This window comes from Myotis lucifugus, unplaced genomic scaffold, assembly GCF_000147115.1.
Source record: "Myotis lucifugus unplaced genomic scaffold, Myoluc2.0 scaffold_561, whole genome shotgun sequence".
Classification (NCBI taxonomy): domain Eukaryota; kingdom Metazoa; phylum Chordata; class Mammalia; order Chiroptera; family Vespertilionidae; genus Myotis; species Myotis lucifugus.
This window is the reverse complement of record NW_005871609.1, coordinates 79,083-104,291: the sequence shown is the minus strand read 5'-3', so window position 1 is coordinate 104,291 and position 25,209 is coordinate 79,083. Positions and strand designations below refer to the sequence as shown.

At 42.8% G+C, this 25,209-nt stretch overlaps 1 protein-coding gene and 1 pseudogene across 4 annotated transcripts in view; both read right to left on the bottom strand.

The window, feature by feature from the left end:
- IFT46 (intraflagellar transport 46) overlaps positions 1-25,209 on the bottom strand; it is a 27,306-nt gene continuing 2,097 nt past the window's right edge. Inside the window, exons 3-13 of one of the 3 annotated variants that reach the window (XM_023745612.1) lie at positions 23,404-23,490; positions 22,700-22,779; positions 19,668-19,798; positions 15,251-15,325; positions 15,007-15,100; positions 14,187-14,315; positions 13,174-13,295; positions 12,752-12,818; positions 1,396-1,456; positions 1,107-1,192; positions 1-422 (exon numbers count right to left, since the gene is read on the bottom strand). In XM_023745612.1, coding sequence (XP_023601380.1) covers positions 327-422; positions 1,107-1,192; positions 1,396-1,456; positions 12,752-12,818; positions 13,174-13,295; positions 14,187-14,315; positions 15,007-15,100; positions 15,251-15,325; positions 19,668-19,798; positions 22,700-22,744 — 906 coding nt within the window. In that variant the 5' untranslated portion in view covers positions 22,745-22,779; positions 23,404-23,490 and the 3' untranslated portion in view covers positions 1-326. The remainder of the gene's footprint in view (positions 423-1,106; positions 1,193-1,395; positions 1,457-12,751; positions 12,819-13,173; positions 13,296-14,186; positions 14,316-15,006; positions 15,101-15,250; positions 15,326-19,667; positions 19,799-22,699; positions 22,780-23,403; positions 23,491-25,209) is intronic. The other 2 variants (XM_014446674.2, XM_023745611.1) reach the window with 2 other exon arrangements.
- LOC102432169 lies at positions 10,048-11,665 on the bottom strand (annotated as a pseudogene). The gene has a single exon (XR_001345704.2). The product of XR_001345704.2 is annotated as a pre-mRNA-splicing factor 38A pseudogene (transcript).

Below are 25,209 nucleotides of genomic sequence, written 5' to 3'. Positions count from 1 at the left end.
TAACCTGAAAGATAAGAGCATTTTATTTGTAAAATCTTTGCCAACTCACTTAAGAATGAAAGAAAATAATTCCATTGCTGTAAGAACATCTTTTAACTTTTCTTCTAACCTGAGCATCCCAGGGTCCCAGAAATTCCAGTTTGTCTAATCAAATCCCCCAAGCGGTAGAGGTACAAGCTCCCATAGGAAGGAAACGAGTGTGCAGGGCTTCCTGGCAGGGAGGAGTCCAGATGACACAGGCCAGGAGCCAGGTGCCCGACGACAGCGTCCCCTCCGCTGGGCTGGAGGAGCAGCTCGGCCTTGAGACAAAGTGCACGGGAGGTGCCTCAGCTGAAGGTTATTGTCTCTGCGTCTCCAGCTTGGGAGGTGGGCTTGGATGGAGGGGTGAATGCTTTCTTGCCTTCAGCTAGAGCTTTAAAATGCTGTGAGGAAAGAGAGGGAACATGGAGTGTTTGGAATATGCTCGTTGCTACATTTTAGCAAGAACTAACCTCTTTATTTTTTTTTTTAAATATATTTTTATTGATTTTTTACAGAGAGGAAGGGAGAGAGATAGAGAGTCAGAAACATCGATGAGAGAGAAACATCAATCAGCTGCCTCCTGCACATCCCCCACTGGGGATGGGCCCGCAACCCAGGTACATGCCCTTGACCGGAATCGAACCCGGGACCCTTCAGTCCGCAGGCCGACGCTCTATCCACTGAGCCAAACCGGTTTCAGCAAAAACTAACCTCTTTATAACCCTTTAAGCTCCAATTTTCTCCCAACTGTACTTTCAAAACAATTCCTTGGTGTTGTCTTTGAAAAACAGCTAGAAATTTGTCCTGCTTCCTATAAAAATAAACCCCTTTTTCCTTTCCTTCCTGCTTCTGTTCAATAGGCGACTTGGCTCTCCTGTAAGAATGAGTGCCCTCTGTAACCTCAGTGAAGGCCCACCTCTCCTCCCCTCCCTCTTCCTTAGAAGCCCCGCCGGCCTGCTGTGGGGAAGGGTACCGGGGACGGGGCAGAGACAGCCTCCCTGGTCCCAGGACACAATCAGAGCCGACTCAGAACAGTGAGACGGCAGCAGCCCTCACTGCAAGTCCATCCCTCGTGCTGGACTCACCTGCGAGTTCTTGAATTCGGAGTAGAGGGAAAAGAGCAGGTGGAGAGACTGGATCCGACTCTTGTAGATAGGAATGTCTAGGATGGCTGAAACCAAGACCTCCCATGAGCAGAACCACACAAAAATCTAGGACTTATGGGGCATCTGCTGAGGAGAGCCGATCCCCTCCGACGGGATGTGTTCCCATGGCTTTGGGAGTGAAATATCCAGCAGGTAGTGGCACAAGCCCAAACACGGCCCTTCATGCATTTCTCCCGGGTCGGGACAAGGAAGGGCTGGGAGAGCTTACCGCAGATCATGTCGATGTACGCCGCCAGGCTACAGTCGATCTCGGCCGTGGGCAGGCTCACCTGGGAGGGGCAAAGGAGGGGCCAAGGTCAAAAGCTGACTCTCTCTAAGAGCTGTTACCATAGTCACATGTATTATGGGCTAAATGGAGTCCCCCCCACCCAAATCCATATGTTGAAATCTTAACCCCCAGCACCTCAGAACATGACTGTATTAGAGATACAGTCTTAAAGGAGATAATTAATCATTAGGATGGACCCCAAGCCAGTATGACTGGTGTCCTTATTAAAAAAGGAAATAAAGGCACGGACACATACAGAGGGCAGACCCTGTGAAGACACAGGGAGATGGCCAATAAGAAAGGTTCTGGGAAAAACCAACTGTGCCAACAACTTGCTTTCAGATGTCAAGCCTCTGGAAGTGTGAGAAAATAAAATACATATCTGTTGCTTAAGCCACAGGCTGTGGTACTTTGTTATGGCAGCCCCAGGGAATAATACAATATGCTTGTTTTTTTCTCTGATCAGTAAAATGGAATTGGGCCTATTCATTAACCACCAAAGTAGCACACAATCTAATAGAACCAAAAGATTTATAAGTAAAATATACTGCCATGCTACCCTCCTGTGTGTATTTGTGTAAAAGAAAATGGTACTATGCTATGTCCAAATATTAATAATTACTTGGCATTAAAAGGCCTCATGGTCCTTGGCCACCAAAGGAACAGAAAAACTGGACATGACATCTCAGGTGACAGGCTCTGGATGTAAACAAGTTATACTGTAAATCTAAAAACCATTAGCTTCTTAATCCCTGACCAGTTACTCAGTGGTTAGTGTTGGCCTTTGGACCAAAGGGTCATGGGTCCTCCTCAGCCATCCAGATCTTGTGTTTGCCTTTCATTACCATTTTATAATTTTTTTTAATATTACCAATTTCTTATTAAATTTATGCCTGTATTTTTAAGTGAAATCTTTATTGTTGAAAGTATTACGTATGTCCCCCTTTCCTCCCCACTGACCCTTCTAGCCCGCCCCCGCACCCTGCCCCAGGCCTTCACCACCCTACTGTCTGTATCCGTGGGTTATGCATAGATGCATACAAGTTTTGGTTGATCTCTTCCCACCCACCCCCACCTTCCCTCTGAGATTTCTAATGTGTTCTATGCTTCTATGTCTCTGGATCTATTTTGTTCATCAGATTATTTGTTCATTAGATTCCACATATGAGTGACATCATATAACACTTGTCTTTCACTGACTGGCTTATTTCACTCAGCATGATACTCTCCAGGCCCCTCCATGCTGTCTCAAAGGGTAAGAGATCCTTCATTGTTACTGCTGCATAGTATTCCATGACATAAATGTACCACAACTTTTTTATCCACTCATCCACTGATGGGCACTTGGGCTGTTTCCAGATCTTAGCTATTGTAAATTGTGCTGCTATGAACATAGGGGTCATACATTCTTTCTGATTGGTGTTTTGGGTTTCTTAGGATATAGTCCTAGAAGTGGCATCACTGGGTCAAATGGCAGTTCCATATTTAATTTTTGAGGAAACTCCATACTGTTCTCCTCAGTGGCTGCACCAGTCTGCATTCCCACCAGCAGTGGACTAGGGTTCGCCTTTCTCCGCATCCTCATCAGCACTTACTTGTTGCTGGTAGCCATTCTGACAGGTGTGAGGTGATACCTCATTGTGGTTTTGATTTGCATCTCTCTGATGATCAGTGACTTTGAGCATTTTTCATGTCTCTTGGCCTTCTGTATGTCCACTTTGGAAAAGTGTCTCTCTAGGTCCTTTATCCATTCTTTAATTGGCTTGTCTTCCTTTTGTTAAGTTGTATGAGTTCCTTATATATTTTGGATATTAACCCTTTATCAGATGTATCATTGCCAAATATGTTCTCCCATACAGTGGGCTCCCTTTTTGTTTTGTTGATGGTTTCTTTTGCTGTGCAGAAGCCTTTTATTTTGATGTGGTCCCGTTTGTTTGTTTTCTCCTTAGTTTCTTTGCCCTAGGACCGTGGTCGGCAAACCGGGGCTCGCGAGCCACATGCGGCTCTTTGGCCCCTTTGAGTGTGGCTCTTCCACAAAATACCACGTGCAGGCGCGCACATACAGTGCGACTGAAACTTCGTGGCCCATGCGCAGAAGTCGGTATTTTGTGGAAGAGCCAGTATTTTGTGGAAGAGCCACACTCAAGGGGCCAAAGAGCCGCATGTGGCTCATGAGCCTCAGTTTGCCAACCACTGCCTAGGACAGCAGTGGGCAAACTACGGCCCGAGGGCCGGATCCAGCCCGTTTGAAATGAATAAAACTAAAAAAAAAAAAGACCGTACCCTTTTATGTAATGATGTTTACTTTGAATTTATATTAGTTCACACAAACACTCCATCCATGCTTTTGTTCCGGCCCTCCGGTCCAGTTTAAGAACCCATTGTGGCCCTCGAGTCAAAAAGTTTGCCCACCCCTGGCCTAGGAGATGTATCCATACACATACTGCCGTGGGAGATGTCTGAGATTTTGCTGTGTAGGATTTTTATGGTTTCCTGGCTTACATTTAAGTCTTTTATCCATTGTGAGTTTATTATTGTGAATGGTGTAAGCTGGTGGTCTAGTTTCATTTTTTTGCATGTATCTGTCCAATTTTCCCAACACTATTTATTGAAGAGACTGTCTTAACTCCACTGTATGTTCTTTTTAAGTAGAAATAGAACAGATGCCCCTAAGTATCTCTTCGGAAGCAGAAAGCCCCATCAGGCCAAGACTAGAGGTAGCGTGGTGCCCAGAGGAAGTGTGGTTCCCTGTGTCTCTTCTGGGCTTAGTCCCAATCCATGGATAGTGATTAGCATGATAACTGTGAATGTGGTCCAGTTTGGAAGCAGTCAATTCAACCATGGTGTAGTCATTAAAGCATCCAGACCCATTGGTCATTCTATTTGCTACTATGTATAGAATCAGTTTATCATTTTCTGGTAAATTATTTGCAAGATTCCTGAAGTGATTATTTTCTATTCTTATTGGTAGGCATTTATCTGTGGGTTAAAAATACTTGGTCATTTAAATTCTCGGTGGTGTATTATTAGTGTGCTAGGGTTGCCATTACGAAATATCACAAACTGGGTGGCTTAAAAAAGAGAAATTTATCTTCTCAGTTTGGAGGTTAGAAATTTAAGATCAAGGTGTTAGCCCAGGCTGGCATTACTCAGTAGTTGGAGCACTGGCCCTCACATCAAAGGGTCTCGGGTTCAATTCCTGGTGAAACACATGTACCTGGGTTGCAGGGTTTTTAAAAATATATTTTTAATTGTTAACAGTATTACTGATATCTTCCTTATGCCCCTCCTCCCAGCCCCTACCCACCCCCAGGTCTTCACTACCCTATTGCCCGGGTCCATGGGCTGTGCATGTAAGTATAGAAGTTCTTTGGTTTATGTCTTATTATCCCCCCAACCCCACATCGAGGTATGTCAGTCTGCTCCATGCCTCCCTGCTTCAGGTCTTATTTTGTTGGTCAATTCATTTTGTTCATTCGATTCCACAAATAAGTGAGATCATGTGACATTTGTCTTTCTCAGTTTGGCTTATTCCACTGAGCATAATAGTCTCCAGGTCCCTCCATGCTGTCCCAAAGGGTAAGAGATCCCTCTTTTTTACAGCTGCTCAGTATTCCATGATGTAAGTGTCCCACAGCTTCCTTATCCATTCATCTGCTGATGGGCACTTGGGCTGTTTCCAAATCTTAGCTATTGTAAATAATGCTGCTATGAACATAGGGGTGCACATATTCTTTCTGTTTGGTGTTTTGTGGTTTTTAGGATATATTCCCAGAATTGGGATCACTGGATCAAATTTAAAATGGTGTTGCATTTTTAATTTTTTGAGGAAACTCCATACTGTTTTCCATAGTGGTTGCACCAATCTGTATTCCCACCAGCAGTGAACTAGTGTTCCTTTTTCTCCACATCCTCACCAGCACTTGTTAATTTTTTTTTATGATAGCCATTCTGACCGGTGTGAGGTGGTATCTCATTGTGGTTTTAATTTGCATTTCTCTGATTAGTGACTTTTAGCACTTTTTCATGTGTCTCTTGGCATTTGTATGTCCTCTTTGGAGAAATGTCTATTCAGGTCTTCTGCCCATTGTTTAATTGGATTGTTTGTCTTCTTTTTGTTGAGTTGTATGAATACTTTATATATTTTGAGTACTAACCCTTTATCAAATGTATCATTGACAAATATGTTCTCCCATTCAGTGGGTTCCCTTTTCAATTTAATGGTTTGTGTTTTTTTGCTGTGCAGAAACTTATTTTGATGTAGTCCCATTTGTTTATTTTTCCTTAGTTTCCTTTGCCCTAGGACAGCGGTCACCAACCTTTCAGATCTCACGGACCACTAGTGGTGTGCAGACCACCGTTTGGTGACCGCTGCTTCAAAGGTTTCCTTAAACCAGCGGTTGCCAACCTTTTGGACCTCACAGACCACTGGTTGGCAACTGCTGCCCTAGGAGATATATCCATAAACATATTGCTATGTGAGATGTCTGAGATTTTACTGTCTATATTTTCTTCTAAGACTTTTATGGTTTCATGCCTCACATTTAGGTCTTTTTTTTTCTTTTTTTTTTAATTAAATCTTTATTGTTCAGATTACATTTGTTCCTCTTTTTTCCCCCCCCATAACTCCCCTCCTCCCAGTTCCCGCCCCACCCTCCGCCCTTACTCCCCACCCACTGTCTTCATCCATAGGTGCATGATTTTTGTTCAGTCTCTTCCCGAATCTCCCACTCCCCTTGCCCCCCCAAGAATAGTCAGTCCCTTCCCTTTCTATGTCCCTGATTCATTATAATCACCAGTTCATTCTGTACATCAGATTATTTATTCACTTGATTCTTAGATTCACTTGTTGATAGATGCATGTTTGTTGTTCATAATTTGTATCTTTACCTTTTTCTTCTTCTTCCTCTTCTTAAAGGATACCTTTCAGCATTTTGTATAATACTGGTTTAGTGGTGATGAACTCCTTTAGCTTTTCCTTATCTGTGAAGCTCTTTATCTGACCTTCAATTCTGAATGATAGCTTTGCTGGATAAAGTAATCTTGATTGTAGGTTCTTGGCATTCATCACTTTGAATATTTCTTGCCATTCCCTTCTGGCCTGCAACGTTTCTGTTGAGAAATCAGCTGACAGTCGTATGGGTACTCCCTTGTAGGTAACTGAGTTTCTTTCTCTTGCTGCTTTTAAGATTCTCTCTTTGTCTTTTGCTCTTGGCATTTTCATTATGATGTGTCTTGGTGTGGTCCTCTTTGGATTCCTTTTGTTTGGGGTTCTCTGCGCTTCCTGGACTTGTAAGTCTATTTCTTTCACCAGGTAGGGGAAGTTTTCTGTCATTATTTCTTCAAATAGGTTTTCAATATCTTGCTGTCTCTCATCTTCTGGCACTCCTATAATTCTGATATTAGTGCGCTTGAAGCTGTCCCAGAGGCTCCTTACACTATCTTCGTATTTTCAAATTCTTTTTTCATTTTGCTTTTCTGGTTGGGTGTTTTTTGCTTCTTCGCATTTCAAATCTTTGACTTGATTCTTGCGCTCCTCTGGTCTGCTGTTGGGTGTCTGTATAATATTCTTTATTTCAGTCAGTGAATGCTTAATTTCTAGTTGGTTCTTTATCACAACATCGAGGGTCTCATTAGTTTTCGTGAGGCTCTCATCAAGTTTATTGGCAGCTTCTAGCACATTATTGCAAGCCCTCAAAATTGCGTTTTTTAGCTTTATATCCTCCATTTCTGTCATGTTTTTTTGTCTCCGCATTTTTTATGCTTTCTTGGTGCACCCCCTAGTGGTCTTTGTGCGCAGTCTTGTTCTAGTTAAGCCTTGATTGTTGTAGTTAATACTAGAGGGATTTGACCACCAGGCCGACTGGCTGTGAGAATCAGCTGTGGGAAAACTTCTGTCCTCTGGAGAGGTGCTAATCTAGCCTTTGCCTGAGGCTATCAGCAAATGGCTCTGCGCAGGTCTTGGGCGGGGCGGGTCGAAGGGGATCAACAGGGCGGGTGGAGGGAGCAGTTATGGCTGCTCTCAGTCTCGTTCCCAGAGGCTCTGCTTCTCAGAACCCCAGCCACCGCTGCAAACCTCGGAGAGAAACCACGTTCCGACTGATGCCAGACAATCCCGCTTCTCCCGTTTGAGTCTGAGTCCCTAGAGACTCGCCCGGATCTGGAGCTCAGAGTCTGAGACTCCCTCCTGATTGAAAACGACAACTGCGCCCTCAGCCACCAGCCCGCTCTGCGCGCGCACCTCCGCACCTTTTTATTTTCCACACTGCGCCTCCTCTGAGCCTCGGTATGCTGTTCTCTCTCCTTCTAGTTGAAGAATCTCTCCTCAGCCAGCTTTCCTGTGGTTCTGGGTGATGTCCGTTCCGCTTTTAGTTGTATTTTTGAAGTGGTTGTTTGCGGCAGCAATCTCCGGTGTTTACCTATGCCGCCATCTTGGTTCCTCACCACATTTAGGTCTTTTATGCACCTTGAGTTTATTCTTGTGTATGGTGCAAGATGATGGTCTGGCTTCATTTTTTGAATGTGTCTGTCCAGTTTTCCCACCACCATTTTTTGAAGAGACTGTCTTTACTTCATTGTTTGTTCTTGCCTCCTTTGTCAAATATTAATTGACTGCAATGGTGTGGGCCAATTTCTGTGGTCTCTGTTGTGATCTATTTGTCTATATGCCTGTTCTTGTGCCAGTACCAGGCTATTTTGGTTATAATGGCTTTGTAGTATAGTTTGCTATATGGTATTGTGATCCCTCCTACTTCATTCTTCTTTAAGATCGCTGCAGTTATATGGGGTCTTTTATGGTTCCATATAAATTTTTGGAATATTTGTTCTAGCTCTGTGAAGTATGCCATTGGTATTATAATAGGAATTGTGTTGAATCTGTAGATTGCTTTGGGTAGTATAGACATTTTAATTATGTTAATTATTCCAATCTATGAACACAGTATATTCTTCCACTTGTTTATATCTACCTCTATCTCTCTCTTTTTTTAAGATTCTATTTTATTTATTTTGCTAATCCTCACCCGAGGATATTTTTCCATTAATTTTTAGAGAAAGAGAGTGGAAGAGAGAGGGAAAGAGAAAAATATCAATGTGAGAGAAACACATCGATTGGTTGCCTCCTGCACATGCCCTGACCAGGGCCAGGAGGAGCTTGCAACTGAGGTACATGCCCTTGACCAGAATTGAACCTGGAACCCTTAGGTCCACAGGCCGATGCTCTATCCACTGAGTCAAACTGGCTAGGGCTCTATTTCTTCTTCTCATTACAGCAGTCCCTTTAGCATTTCTTGCAGTGCTGGTTTAGTTGTGATAAACTCCTTTAGCCTTTTTTTGTCTGGGAAGCTCTTATTTCACCGTCTATTTTTGAATGACAGCCTTGCTGGATATAGTAATCTTAGTTTCAGATCCTTGCTTTCATTATCTTGAGTACGTCGTGCCAGTCCCTTCTGGCCTGTAGAGTTTCTCATGAGAAATCAGCTGACAGCCTTATGGAGTTCCTTTGTAGATAACAAATTACTTTTCTCTTCTGCCTTTAAGATTCTCTATCTTTAATTTTTGGAATTTTAATTATGATGTGCCTGGGTGTGGGCCTGTTTGGATTCTTTTTGCTTGGGACTCTCAGTGCCTCCTAAACTTGTGTGACTTTTTCCTTCACCATGTTAGGGAAGTTTTCTGCCATTATTTCTTCAAACACATTCTTTATCTCTTGCTCACTTTTCTCTCCTTCTGGCATACCTATTATACGAATACTAGAGGCCTGGTGCACCAAATTCGTGCACGAAGGGGGGGGGGGGTCCCCTCAGTCCAGCCTGCACCCTCTCGCAATCCGGGACCCCTCGGGGGATGTCCGACTGCCAGTTTAGGCCCAATCCTGCAGGACCCAAACTGGCAGTAGGACATCCCCCTCGCAATCCAGGACCACTGGCTCTAACCGCTTGCCTGCCTACCTGCCTGCTCACCACTAACCACTCTGCCTGCCTGCCTCATCACCCCTAAACCCTCCCTCTGCCTGGCTGCCTGATCACCCCTAACCACTCTGCCTGCCTGCCTGATCGTCCCTGCTTGCCTGCCTGATTGCCCCTAACTGCTTGCCTGCCTGCCTGCCTGATCGTCCCTGCTTGCCTGCCTGATTGCCCCTAACTGCTTGCCTGCCTGCCTGATGACCCCTAACCACTCTGCCTGCCTGCCTGATCGTCCCTGCTTGCCTGCCTGATTGCCCCTAACTGCTTGCCTGCCTGCCTGATCGTCCCTGCTTGCCTGCCTGATTGCCCCTAACTTGCTTGCCTGCCTGCCTGATGACCCCTAACCACCTCTGCCTGCCTGCCTCATCGCCCCTAACCGCCTCTGCCTGCCTGATTGCCCCTAACCACCTCTTCCCTGTCTTCTAATTTACTGATCCAATCCTCAGTTTCTCCTAATCTGTTGTGTATTCCTTCCAATGTGTTCTTTTTAAAAAAATATATTTTTATTGATTTCAGAGAGAGAGGGAGATAGAAACATCGATGAGAGAGTGTCATTGATCGGCCGCCTCTTGCACACTCCCTATTGAGGATTGAGCCTGCAACCTGGGCATGCACCCTGACCAGGAATTGAATTGTAACCTCCTAGTTCATAGGTTGACACTCAACCACTGAGCCATGTTGGCCAAGCTCCAATGTTATTAGTGCTATCTCATTCTTCATTTTCAAGACCCCGTGTAAGTTTGGTTTGCCCAGTCTGTGTTCTCCTGAAATCCTAATGTGCCAGATTAAAGACCTCTGGTCTTTTTTCACAATTGCTATACCTTTTCTCATGCTGTTGAGCATCTTTGCCATTATTATTCTGAACTCTCTGATAAGTTTCTTTCTTTTTTTTGGAATGTTAAATTTAATAACGAAAGGATCACTAGGCCGCCATATCCTCTCCTTGGCATACATACCCTCCACTTCCCAAATCCTCAGTGTTTGTTGTACAAGGGATCAAAAGCAGCCCTTGGGGAGCATTATCCCTCAAGTATGGATTAGGATTCAAAAAGAGATACAAAACTAAGCACCTCTTTCATTACCAAAAAAAAGGACTTTCAGGTTAAAAAACAAAAACACCCTAAAATAGTCTTATAGCTGCCGTGGGAGTAGATCTTAGTCCTTCCACATAGAGAGATGACTTCATATTTGCAGGAGGCTCTTTGGACTAAACCTAAACTGAGTCCATTACTCATTTCCTCTCCGGCTCTTCTTGTGGCTTTTCTTAGATCTTTCAGGAGATTTTGAGTGGCTCCTGTGTCTATGACTACGGTGATGACCTGGGGACTTGGAGCGGGATCTGTGCCGTCTATCTCGGGACCTGCTGCGGTGACGTCTTGGACTCTTGCTCCGATGCCTCTCTCGGCGAGGGGAAGGGCTCCTCCTTTTTGGAGACCGACTCCGCCTTCTGGGAGACCAGCTCCTACTTCTCCTGTAGCGCAGTGTGGGAGAGCGACGGGGCTTGTCCAAGTCTCGGTAGCTTCTCCGGCGGTGATCAGGTGATGGTACTCTCTCCAACTTCTCATCCTCTTCTTCCTCTTCCTCACTGGACTCGACATCATCCATGTCCTCTTCTAGAGCGCTAACCCAGGGCTCCAATTGCTCAGCTTCCTCTAGCACATAGCGTTTCTGTAGCCGGGGCAGAATGATATCACAGACTCTCTCACTGTGTAGTAGTAGTTCATCAATGAACTCATCTACGTGCATCAGTTCAAACTCTCCATTTCTGTTCTGGCTCTTAATTTTTCTATAATCATTGTACAGAGGCTCCAAGTATTTGTAGCAATCAATTGCAGTACCTGTCAGCCTCATATAAAGTGCTCCCAACATGCGTACATACTTGAAATCTTCATTTTTTATAAACTCAACAATGATATCCTTCTCTGGTTGAATCTGAAACATCTTCAAGGTCAAACACAGAAAGGGAGTTGGCTTTATGTTGCCACCATAGACGCCACCAACAAACCTTAACTCCATGGCTTTATCAACTACAAGTTCAGCCGTAAGGCCAAAGCACTCCTCTTTCCAGTACTTGGACTCACAGATTTGAGTCCGAATGATCTTCTCCACCAGATACTGCGGGTTGGTGCCGTGAATGCTGTGGGCATCCTTCACCGTGCGGTTCGCCATTTTAGAACGCTTTCAGTTCTATTTCCGTCGGGTCCTTTAGTGCGTCATATCCCGGTTAAAAACACACACAAAACAGATACCCTGATAAGTTTCTTATCTTCATTTCGTTTAGTGCTTCTTCTGGAGAATTCTCTTGTTCTTTCATTTGAGGGATTTTTGTCTCTCCATTTTGGCTGTCTGTTTGAATTTGTATCTATGTATTAGGTAGATCTGCTACAATGCCCAAAATCTAGCCCAGAATAATGTCAGACACTGTTTCTGATTGGCCCTGAGTCCCCTGTTTGGAGCTATCAGCAATCTACAGCTTGTGGCTCCCTCTGCTGGGGCTGTGTGCTTTTGGAAAGGACCAAGGTATGCACCAGGCTCTGCTTTTCCTATGCCTGAGCCCAGAAGGAGATCAGGCAAAGACTCAAAGCCTCCAGAGATCTGCCTCTGCCTGTAGTCTGATTGTTCTATTCCTGTATTTTTGAAATTTGGGGTACTTAAGAATAGCATAAATATCTCTGTGGAAAAGTAGAGTCTAAAGTAATAATACAGGAAATATATATACATGTTTACAGGTATATGTTACAATGTTCTTAGAAATATTAACATAATATTGTAATAATATTTCATTTATAATATCCCAAAACTAGAAACTATCCAAATGGCTACCATAGAATGGATAAGTAAATTGTCACATATTCAAACAATGTAGTATCATGCAGTAATGAGAAAAAAAGGACAACAATGTAGGAAAAAATATTGATGAATCTTCACATGGATGAACAATATAGATAAGCAAAAGAAATAGGACACAAAAGAGTTCAATTACATTTAGATAAAATACAAAATAGGCAAACCTAATCTATGGAATTAGAAATTAGGAAGAAAAAAGACAGAAAAGAAAAAAAAAGGAAGAGAAAAAAGAAATCAGGATAGTGGTTATGTTGGGATGTCTGAGCATGAGGGGAATTCTAGGTTGCTAGCAATGTTCTGCTTTTTTATCTAATGTGTTGATTTACACATAGGTGTTCAGCTGTGAAAATTAGTATGTGTACCTTTCTGATTATGTAATTTACCTCAATTAATAAGCTAATAATGATAATGATATAGGAAGAGAGAAAACACTGGGCCCTAGAGTGAATGCCATACTTTCTTAGCTCCTGCTACCTTCCACTCACCTTGCCCAAAAGCTCCTCAAACTCTGGGGACCATTCCTGCATCAGCGTGTCAATATCAGGCATGGGTCTAAGAGTAGAGAGGTAAATATGAACAAGAAACATGGACAAGTGACATCAGCAATCTCTGGGTCAGGATATTTAGGATGAAGAGAGGTCCTCGATCTGGCACATTAGGATTTCCAGAGAACACAGACTGGGCATATCAAACCTACCCTGGACCTGGGGTTTGGAGAAGCTGGCTAAGTAATACCAGATAAATCACAATCTATGTCTGCAATCTCAGCCAGTAGCTGCCATGATCTATAGGACCTCAGGTTGATCAAATATGTCCCCAGCCTTTGGGCCCTCTTCTCAAAAGCAATGGGTTTCCACATGGTGAAGGTTGCCATGGGTTACGTGGTGAAGAAGGTAGCATTTCTTACCTGGTATAGTGTACAGTTGCAGGGGGCTTAGAACGATGCAACTCAGAGATGCTCTCAATCCATGTGTCAATGGCTTTGGGATTCTTTTCTGCATCTTCCAGGCTCTTTACTTTCATGTGTTGCTAGAAAATCAAGGGGAAAGCCTGACACGTGGCACTGAAGTAGCTCTCGTTTTCACAGAGTGACTCATCATATGCTGCTGCTATTTCATACACAAAGTAGCTGATGAAAAGGGAGGCTTCATGGCAGCCAAATGAAGATTATAGGAAATCCTGATAAAACTTTCTAGAGCCCTGGGAAAGGAGAAGGTCAGTAAGATAGGACTGACCATAATAACACATCATTTCACACCTACTGGGATAGCTACAGTGAAAAAGAGAGTAGCACGTGCTAATGAGGATGTGGAGAAATTGTAACTTTCATTCATCACTGGTAGCATTGTAAAATGATTCAGCCACTTTGGAAAACAGTTTGGCAGTTCCTCAAAATACTAAACAGATACCATATGGCCTAGTAATCCCACTCCTACATATATATCCAAGAGAAATAACAATATGTGTCCATGCAGAAACTTGTACATCTTCACGGCAGCATAATTAAGAAAAGTGGAAACAACTGGCGAGTAGATAAACAAAATGTGAAGTTTCCATACAATGGAATTGTGTTCAGCCATTAAAAAAGAAATGAAGCAGTTACCAGATTCTAGGAGCAGGGGGAAATGAGGAGTGACTACTAATGGGTACACGGTTTCTTTCTGGAATGATGAAAATGTTCTTAGATGATGATGCTTCTACAGTTCTGTGAATATACTAAAAATCACTAAACTGTACAATTTTAAAGGGTGAATTTTATGGTAGGTAAATTATATCTCAATAAAACTGTTATGTAAAAAATAGGACTGTCCTGAAACCACAGCCATCACTTCTAGTAGGCAATAAATCAACCATATACACACCAACAAGGCCTCCACTCTGGCCCTCTCCCGTTGGGCCTGTACTATACTAGTATCTTACTGTGATGTTGTGCTGTTTAGAATTCTCTGTTAACCAGAGTGAGAGTACTGTAGGGTCTGACTGCTTTGTAGAAGGCTCATCTAATACCAAGAGGCCAAGGTTGTCAGGCTTCCCATCAGGACGTGGGACCTGGGTAAGAGAAAAGTGAGAAAACAGAGAAAAAAATGAGAGAGACATAAAAAGGCCATGCATCTTGTTTTCAATAAGCTCAAGAGGAAGAACTATTCTGCTTCATCACTGCTACTAGTATCAAAAAGCATGCCTGTCTGCCATACTGCACTAAAATCCTACCTAGAAAACATACATGAGCCCTGACCAGTTTGGCTCAGTGGATAGAACGTCAGCCTGCGGATTCAAGGGTCCCAGGTTCGATTCCGGTCAAGGGCGTGTACCTTGGTTGCGGGCACATCCCCAGTGGGGAGTGTGCAGGAGGCAGCTGATCAATGTTTCTCTCTCATTGATGTTTCTAACTCTCTATCCCTCTCCCTTCCTCTCTGTAAAAAATCAATAAAATATATTTAAAAAAAGAAAAAGAAAAAGAAAACATACATGATCTACAGGACCTTAAATAGAAAGCTGAAGTCATGGATAATTAGGCGGCAAATATATGACAATTTTTAACATATAATGAGATAATCAAGTACTACAGAATAGCAATGAATATAAAATGGAGTAGAGAGCAAGGTTAAGAATTCTAATGAAATGAAGGGTATATATCAAGGTAGTCAATGCTTGTCAAGAAAATTAGTGGAACTGGTAGAGTAATAGAGGTGTCAGAAGAAACACCTCTGGACTCATGTTTAGGATGTTCTAACTGTACCTTTAAGAATGCATCAATATCCCCAACAGCTGGGATAAAATCAGGAATGAAAGGTTTCAGTTTGTGGTCCAGGTCAATCAACTGAGGTGTATACCTAGGAGATAATGCCAAGGGAAGATGGAAACAGAAACTTACTTTACTATTTAGGTTTTAAAAATCTAAGGAGAATGGCCTTGTTTCAGACTAGAGGCAGGAAAGGGCAAGGTAGGGCCAGGGGGCTATGGTAAGAAGACCTAATACTCACCTACTTATATATTGGAAGAGTTCTTTAACCTCAGCAGAAACTGGCAAATGCTCATAATCGGCAGGATCATAGGCCCTGGGGAAAGAAATTTATGATTCCACCCAGAGAGGAGCAGATGCCGCCCAGCCCTGGTTCAGCCCCTGTGCTACTACACTCATTGGGCGCTGGACTCAAAACCTAGATTATGCTCCACCCACATCTGCCTTTCCTGGGTGGTTTGCAAGGCAAATTTAACCCTTTGCACTCCGCTGTCCCCTCTCAGGGGACATCGGAATTCTAGCATATGACTCGGATGTCCCCTCTCAGGGGACATTGCAGTTTATTAGTGATTACGGGGAATTGAGTTATTTCAACGCAACTTTTTGAGACATGCATGTTTCCCTGAAGTTTTATCTTGAAATGGCACAAGAAATTAAATCAAAATATCGTAAAATTATTAAGATATATACAAGAAATGTCAGCGGGTTTTGTGTCGGATTAAACAATAAACTACATATTCCCGATGTGGGACAAAGAAAACGGGACTGCATTGTGTGTTCTAACAGGAAAACACCTGGTGGCAGGCGTCAAACCACTTATTACTGTCAAACATGCACTAATCAGCCTGCAATGCATATTGGGGAGTGTTACAAAACTTATCATACTGTACAAAATTATAAACAATAAAATATTGTTTTTTTTGCAAATATACATTCCTCGATGTCACCCAATTCATATAAGTCCAATATCATTATAATACGTTACTTGGTTCCAAAATTATACTAAATAATACGAGGGTCTGTAAATGCACGTTTCCGCCGCAAAGTAGCGTCGAGTAGCTGGTAGCCAATGTCCAGAATGGTTCGGAGTGCAAAGGGTTAAAATTTATTAAAATTAGCCCTAGCTGGTTTGGCTCCGTGGATAGAACATCAGCCTGCGGACTGAAGAGTCCCAGGTTCGATTCCGGCCAAGGGCACATGCCGGGGTTGCGGGCTTGATCTCCAGTAGGGGGGCGTGCAGGAGGCAGCCAATCAATGATTCTCTCTCATCATTGATGTTTCTATCTCCCTCTCCCATCCTCTCTAAAATCAATAAAATATATTTTTTTTAAAAATTAGCCCTAGCTGTTTTGGCTCAGTGAATAGAGCATTGGCCTACAGAATGGGTTTGATTCCAGTCAGGGGCATATGCCTGAGTTGTGGATTTGATCCCCAGTGGGAGGGGTGTAGGAGGCAGCCGATCAGTGATTCTCTCTCATCACTGATGTTTCTCTCTCTCTCCCACTTCCTTCCTCTCTGAAATCAATAAAAATATATTTTTAAAAAATAAAATTTAGCCCTAACCGGTTTGGCTCAGTGGATAAGAGCGTCAGCCTGCGGATTCAAGGGTCCCAGGTTCGATTCCGGCCAAGGGAATGTACCTTGGTTGCGGGTACATCCCCAGTGGGGAGTGTGCAGGAGGCAGCTGATCGATGTTTCTAACTCTCTATTCCTCTCCCTTCCTCTCTGTAAAAAAAAAAAAATCAATAAAATATATTTGAAAGAAGAAGAAAAAAATAAATAAATAAAATTTATTAAAATTAGCTTTGTTGCCGAAACCGGTTTGGCTCAGTGGATAGAGCGTCGGCCTGCGGACTGAAAGGTCCCAGGTTCGATTCCGGTCAAGGGCATTTACCTGGGTTGCAGGCACATCCCCAGTAGGAGATGTGCAGGAGGCAGCTGATCGATGTTTCTCTCTCATCGATGTTTCTAACTCTCTATCTCTCTCCCTTCCTCTCTGTAAAAAATCAATAAAATATATTTTTTAAAAAATAAATAAAATAAAATAAAATTAGCTTTGTTATCTCTGACAATAAAGAACAGAGCTCGCCCTGGCCAGTTTGGCTCAGTGGATAGAGCGTCGGCCTGTGGACTCAAGGGTCCCAGGTTCGATTCCGGTCAAGGGCATGTACCTTGGTGGCGGGCACATCCCCGGTGGGAGGCGTGCAGGAGGCAGCTGTTCGATGTTTCTCTCTCATCGATGTTTCTAACTCTCTATCCCTCTCCCTTCCTCTCTGTAAAAAATCAATAAAATATATTTAAAAAAAAAAAAAGAACAGAGCTGCAGAAAATCCAAAACATAATTTTTAAACATTTTAGAATATAGCAGAAACATCACTGATGAGAATCATTGATCAACTGCCTCCTGCATGCCCCCTACTGGGAATCGAGCCTGCAACCTAGGCATGTGCCCTGACCAGGAATCAAACTGTCAACTCCTGGTTCATAGGTTAATGCTCAACCACTGAGCCACATCAGCTGGGCCTCCCCTTTTTGAATGAAAGGGATGAAGAGAAAAGATAGAATGAGATTTTAATTTCTGGCATGAAAATAATTTGCCTCAAGAAAATAAGTTATTTTTATAAAGATGTTTTTCACAGTATTATTATTATTATTTTTTTTTTTTTTTTGACGTCGCGACTTCGCCTGGGGCGCACTGGGGACAGTCCGCCCCGTCGCCGGGGGCGGGAGGGGTCGGGAGCGGTCGCGCCATGGGAGGGGCGGCCTGGCCCGCCTGGAACACCGGCGTGCCCGCGGGGGTGGACCCCCCCCCCTCGTCGCGGGAAAGGACGCCCCACTTTGGGGTGAGCGCCAGGAGGGGGGAGAGCTCACAGTATTATTTATAGAAGTAAAAAAATAGAAACAAAATATCCAACAGTCGAGTAATGGTTAGGTATGTTCAAGTTGAATATTGCATGGTTACTAAAAAATACTTGGCTCTAGTTGGTTTAGTTTAGTGGATAGAGCGTCAGCCCTCGGACTAAGGGGTCCCAGGGTTGATTCCAGTCAAGGGCACGTACCTTGGTTACAGACTGGATCCCGGCCTTAATCTGGGCACGTGCAGGAGGCAACCAATCAATGTGTCTCTCTTAGATCCATGTTTCTCTCTGTCCCCCTTTCCCACTCTGTCTAAATATCAATGGAAAAATATCCTCAGGTGAGGATTAACAGCAACAACAAAATAGTTGTATTGACACATGAAATGTATACAATAAAAAATAGAATATATATTAATTATAATTAAGTAAAATGCAATGAACATTGACAAAGCATATAATTACCTGAAAGTTATTAATAAAGTCGTTCTGGGGAGAGTTGCTTAATAAAAAATTAAGTAGATTAATGACTTAAAGTTTACATTTCCCTAATTATAATTAGGGAAGTAAGTTGGGAAGCATGAAAAGTTAGTATGGTATTAAACATTTGCTTCATTTAATTAATGTCAACCTGCAGGTGGATAATGCAAAGGTAAGATAACTATTTTTATTTTTATTTAACTACTTTAATAAATGATATATGCATGTGATACAAAATAAAAGGTACAAAATGCATACAATGAAAAGTTATGTCTCCCTTCCACACCTGTCCCCTTGCCACCAAGTTCTCCTTCCAAGAGTAATCACTATTATTAATTTCTAGTGTATCCTACACATAGTCTATGTAATGTTTGTTTTATACACATGGTAGCAAAGCATGAACACTTCTATACCTTTTAAAAATTTAATAGTATCACTTGGAAATTGTTCTCTTTTTTGTTTTTAATCCTCACCCAAGGATATTTTTCCAATGATTTTTAGAGAGAATGGAAGGGAGGAGGAGAGACAGAGAGAGAGAAACATGGATGTGAGACATATACATCAATTGGTTGCCTCCCGCACACGTCCAATCAGGGCTGTGGATTGAGCCTGCAACCGAGGTACGTGCCCTTGGGTGGAATCAAACCTGGGACCCTTCAGTCCGCAGGCCGACACTCTAGCCACTGAGCCACACCAGCAAGGGCCTGGAGACTGTTCTTTACCAGTGCAAAGAGTGCTACCTCATTGTTTTCCAGGGCTAGATAAAGTTCCACTGACTGGTTATATCATCATTTATTTAACTGGTAATTATATTTTAAATGGATGGGTCTTAGAATCCACTTTGATTAAAACCTATAGGGATGGGTCATGACTAATCTAACAACAGGGTTTGGAACAGGGAGAGAGGTTTTGTACTTAAGCATCATTCAGGAACGTTTTGCCTCATGTGGGCCCTGAAGAACCTGTCCATAAAGGATCTGAGCTTAGAGTTTTCTACTCCTGTGCACGTGTGCTTCCTTGCTAAATAGAAATGCTTTGGTATGTACGTAACTTTATTCTGCCCCAGAATGTGAACTCCCCGAAGTCAGGGACCATCTTTTGGATTTACTCAGCGAATCCACATGACCCGAGTCCACAAATGTTTCCGACAGTGCAAGTGACATTGAGACTCAGTGAGGCAGTGGATCAGAAAAGAATGAAAACTCATTCTGTTGGGTTTCTGAGACACATAGAAATCCTAAATTGAGATCAAAAGAGATGCTGGAACTTCACTTTTAACTGATACCCTCCTAGTCCATGTTTTGAAGAAGGTACTTTCCTCACCCTTCTAGCGGGGCTCCGTGCTCTTCATCATCATCATCTTCATCCGAATCCGTTTCTGATGAGTCATCATCATCATCGTCATTTTCACTAAAGCCTTGTTGAGGCGTCAGCTGCAAGGTCTTCTTCTTCTCCTGGGAGAGGGCACAGCAGGCGAGAGAGATCCAGGTAAGGAAACGGGAGTGAACCCGTGTCGTTTTCTCCCAGGACTCTAACCCGTCCCTCCTTCCTGGCGCCACATCAGAGAGAAGGCAGCAGTCCCCGAAAGGCCTCGAGACCGTCTGCTCCTGCTGACTACACACGGGTCCCCACTTTCTATAACCATATTCTAGTTCTCTGCTTGAGGTTAAGGCATAAATTTTATCCAATATATATCTATCTGACCTGTTACTTAGGAGACCCTGAGACCTCTGCATAAACTACCCAGTAGATTCAACCCTAAAACTTGGGGACTTTTGGAGAAAGGCACCTCTAAATTGTTATATTGGAAGGAAATGAGGAAAAGTGAAGTGTGAAGACAAACTTTAGGGGATCTTAATATTCAGAGGTCCTAAGGAGGAAATCTAGTATTTAATTTGCAAGACTGCCCAGAGTAAGCTGCTTGTAACTATCAAAAGAAGAAAGTTCATGACCAACTCTGTGCCTGAATTCTGATCAGCAGTTCCAGAGACTACAGGTATTCTGTTTCTATTCTCTTCAAAGGGTATCTAACTGATCCAAATTTCCCTTCCCTTCCCCCTTAAGTTAGATGCAAGGATTAGGCCCTGGCTGGGTGGATCAGTTGTTAGAGTATCGTCCTGATACACACAGGCTGCAGGTTCAATTGCCAGTCAGGGAGCATATAAGAATGAACTAATAGGTGGAGCAGCAAATCAATGTCTCTCTCTTTCTAAGATCAATCAATCAATAATTTTTTAAATACAAAAAATGCAACGACTATGCATTGTATCTCAAGAGAGACTTCCGTAATTGGCATTACAACCTATCTTTCTGAGCTTCAGGTTCTCTATGTACCATCCCACCCTCTCAAGGCCATGAGAAGGGGTCTGATGATGCTTGGAGCTTGGAGGGGCAGTTGGGATGGGGTCCATATCTTTGCCTCTGTGGCCTGGAGCCTGAAAAGTGCCCTAACTTAGGACCTGAAGGATGACCAATTGGCCCCCTTTAAAAGTAGATTTTGAAAGCTTGATTTCCAAATGCTATATGGCTTATACTAAGGTTAATAGATTTTGGTTCTAGTTTTTAAATTATATAACACTAGAGGCCCGATACATGAAAATGCGTGCAAGAGTAGGCCTTCCTTCCCCTGGCTGCTGGCACCGGCTTCCCTCCGGCACCTGAGACCTGGGTAGCTTCCCTCTGGCCCCCGGCTTTGTCCGGAAGGACGTCCGGTCTAACGAGCACATTATCCTTTTATTATTGTAGATTTCTTTCATGGTAAAGCAGCTACTGGCACATAAAATTGTGACACATTAAAGGACATCAAAAACTGCTTTTGGGCCCAGCTGGCATGGCTTAGTGATTGAGCATCAACCTATGAACCAGGAGGTAACAGTTCAATTCCCGCTCAAGGCACATGCTGGGTTGTGGGCTCGATCCTCAGTGTGGGGCATGCAGGAGGCAGCAGATCAATGATTCTCTCTCATCATTGGTGTTCCTATCTCTCCCTCTCCCTTCCTCTCTGAAATCAATAAAAAATTATTTAAACACACACAAACACAAAAACTTCTTTTGGTCACAGCACAACACAGATTTATTTTACATGGCCTTGGATTTTTTTTATAACATAGCATTACACAAATACCTGAAAAACGACTCTGTGGGTTAGATGTTAACACAGCACACTACTCACAACGTGGGGCTACATTAAAATGGCACCTCGGGCCTTTTACGAAATCAGTCTCTATCACCAAAGCTTTCTGCGCTGCTTCAAATGTTCCCTCTCATAGAGCTGTGAAGGCTCTTGTTCCTCACGGACAGCTAACCTGTGACCAGCGGACCACAGGCTAAGGCTGGACACAATGGTGCTACAAGAGCACACGCGCAACTTTAAGGCCTCACCTGGCTGAGAGCTGCAGGCATCTTTCTGTCTTTCTCTCAGAAACAGTTCATAGAACAACATAAAGTAACATCTGGGTCTTAAGACTTCAAAATTAAAGTCTCTTTCACAAAATATTGACAATAAGCAAATGCCTAAAACAATGACTCCAAACTTGCTTTATAAAGAAAATTACTTGGGCCTGGCTGGCGTGACTCAGTGGTTGAACACTGACCTATGAACCAGGAGGTCATGGTTCAATTCCAGGTTGTGTGCTTGATCCTCAGTGTGGAACATACAGGAGGCAGCCGATCAATGATTCTCTCTCATCACTGATGTTTCTATCTCTCGCTCCCTCTCCCCTTCCTCTCCGAAATCAATACAAATATATTTTAAAAAAAAGAAAAGAAAGAAAATTACTTGGAGTGCTTGCTAAAAATATAAACCCCCAGGCTTTTACCTTCAAGACTCTGATTTGGTGTTTCTAGATGGGGACTGGGAATCTGCATTTTAAAAATTAAGTGTCTCCAGTTGATTCTTATGATCAGTAAAGTTTGCAGAACACTGGCCTGTATTATATGAAATTCCTCACCAGAAAGTCAGCGGTAGCCCTGGCTGATGTGGCTCAGTTGGTTGGGCGCTGTCCCTACATAGAAAGGTTGCAGTTTCGATTCCCAGTCAGGGCACATCCCCAGGGTTACCTGCTCGATTCCCAGTAGGGGGAGTGCAGGAGGCAGCCGATTAATGTTTCTCTCTCTCCCTTCCTTTCTGTCTAAAACTCAATTTCTAAAAATCTTTTTAAAAAGTCAGCTGTAATAGTAGTCTTTATTCCAAAGGAGAGTCAAAAATCTTAGGGTTTTTCTTCCTGATTATCCTCCATGAGCTCAAAGGCACCAGACCACTGGAGGTGACCATCCAAGAAATGCTTACTACTGAACTGGTGTCAACTGTAACTACTAAACAATCAAAGCAGGAGAAGCTGTGGGCTATACTGCACCTTGTTATTTTCCTCTTCATACTCATCACTGCTGTTATCAGCCATAGTCTTGTTTGGAAGATGGGCAGAACGAGCAAGTCCTTAGAAGAAAAGTTTTCCCTTTACATTATTGTTAAAAGAATTTTTAAGGACAAATAATTTCTAGTTTATAATATTTTATAATCTGACCACAGTTTATATGAGCATCTAGCTCAGCCGTGGGCAAACTACGGCCCGAGGGCTGGATCCGGCCCGTTTGAAATGAATAAAACTAAAAAAAAAAAAAAGACCGTACCCTTTTATGTAATGATGTTTACTTTGAATTTATATTAGTTCACACAAACACTCCATCCATGCTTTTGTTCCGGCCCTCCGGTCCAGTTTAAGAACCCATTGTGGCCCTCGAGTCAAAAAGTTTGCCCACCCCTGGGCTAGCTAAAAGATAGGAGACTGAACCCTAGCCATGGCTCTGTCAATTCAATTCAAACATGTATTTACTAAGCATTTCTGTGCTTAAGGCACTGGGTTAGACATTATACTAACTGATTATTTGCTGTTACATAAATAGTATAAAATCTGCCATTAGTTTACATACACATTGATAAAATGAGGTTAGTAATTAATAAAGTGAAAAGAGTACCGGATTTATACTCAAAATACTGAGTTTGGAGGACATTCTATCACTTGGACAAAATGAGCCCTTCTCTGGGTCTCAGTATTCCTACCTCTGAACGAGGTCCGCAATACCTCTCACTCAGGACTGTTGTAAGGATCAAATGAAAGAACTTAGATGAAAGAAACGGACCCAGCTCCTGTCAAATATTAATCACAAATATAAATCTGAATCAGCCTGGCCCGTGTGGCTCAGTGGTTGAGTGTCGATCCATGAACCAAGAGGTCACAGTTTGATTCCTGGTCAGGGCACATGCCCAGGTTGCGGGCTTGATCCCCAATTGGGGGTATGCAGGAGGCAGCCGATCAATAATTCTCTCTTATCATTGACATTCCTATTTATCTCTCTCCCTTCCTCTCTCTAAAAATCAATAAAAAGATATTTTAAAAAATAAATCTGAATAAGTGCCCATAAAGCAATAAAAATATTCTGAATAATTAACCAGATGTAAGATATTAACTGGCATGATTTCTAAATCAAATAAATGCCTATTAAACACCATTTTCCAGCCTACTGAATTACTTAAAATGAAAATGAATTTATCATGCCCACAGCCAGCATGATTAAAAACATGGTTGAGTCAAAAACCTGGGAGTCCAGGTATATATATATCTCCAAAAGATTAAAAACATTGACTCAGATACATGTACGCTAATATTCATTGCAGCATATTCACAAATTCACAATAGCCAAAAGATGTAAATAACGTAAATGTCTAACAGCAGATGGATATATAAACAAAATGTGTTTATATAGACAATGGAATATTATTCAGCCATAAAAAATAAGGATATTCTAACACATGCTACAGCATGAATGAATCTTGAAAACACTATGCTAAGTGAAATAAGCCAGACGCAAAAGAACAAATATTGTAAGATTCCACTTATGTGTACCTAGAGTAGGCAAATTCATAGAGACAATGAAGAATAGAGGCTACCAGGAGCTGGGAGGTAGAGGGAGATGGGGAGTTATTATTTAATGGGTACAGTTTCTATTCAGGATGGTGCAAAAGAACTGGAAATAGATAGTGAGATAGCTATGCAATATGGATTTACTTAATGCCACTGAATTATATACTTAAAATAGGGTTAAAATGGTAAATTTTATATTAGGTATACGGCATTTACCACAAAAAACAAACAACCCTAAATGTCACCCTTTGTTCCTAACTCAAAAGCCAAATCCAATCCATAATCAAGTCTTAGTGATTTTCAAAATATTTTTTATTGATTTCAGAGAGAAGCAGGGAAAGGGAGAGAGACAGAAACATCAATGATGAGAGAGAATCACCGATCGGCTGCCTCCTACACATCCCCCACACTGGGGATCAAGCCCGCAAATCAGACATGTGCCCTGACTGGGAATGAAACCATGACCTCCTGGTTCATGGGTTGATGTTCAACCACTGAGCACACCGGCCGGACAAGTTTTAGTGATTTTTCTTCTCTTTATTCTCAGCTTCCTCACAACATACAAGCCACTATCACCTCAACTCAGCCATTGCAACAGTCCTTCCAACTGCTTCTTCCTTTCACCTTTCCACCCATTCTAGGGCAGTAGCACAGCCTCCAGGGCTCTGCTTCCCGCTGCTGCCTCTCTCCGCCTCCCTCCTGCATGTTTATTCTGATATCACTCCTTCCCGCCACATGCTGGTCCCTTTCAAGTCCTCAAACTCAATTTCTTTCTGGCATCAGGGCCTTTTCACATTTCATTTGCTGTTCTTATTCCTCTGTGTGGCTTTGGCCTGCTCCCGGGTGGCAGAGGGCAGGCCCAATCCCTAGGTGCAGCCCCTGGTGGGGCTCAGAGCAGGGACGATTGGGGAGTTGGGGCACCGCCCCGTCATGCACAGAGCAGG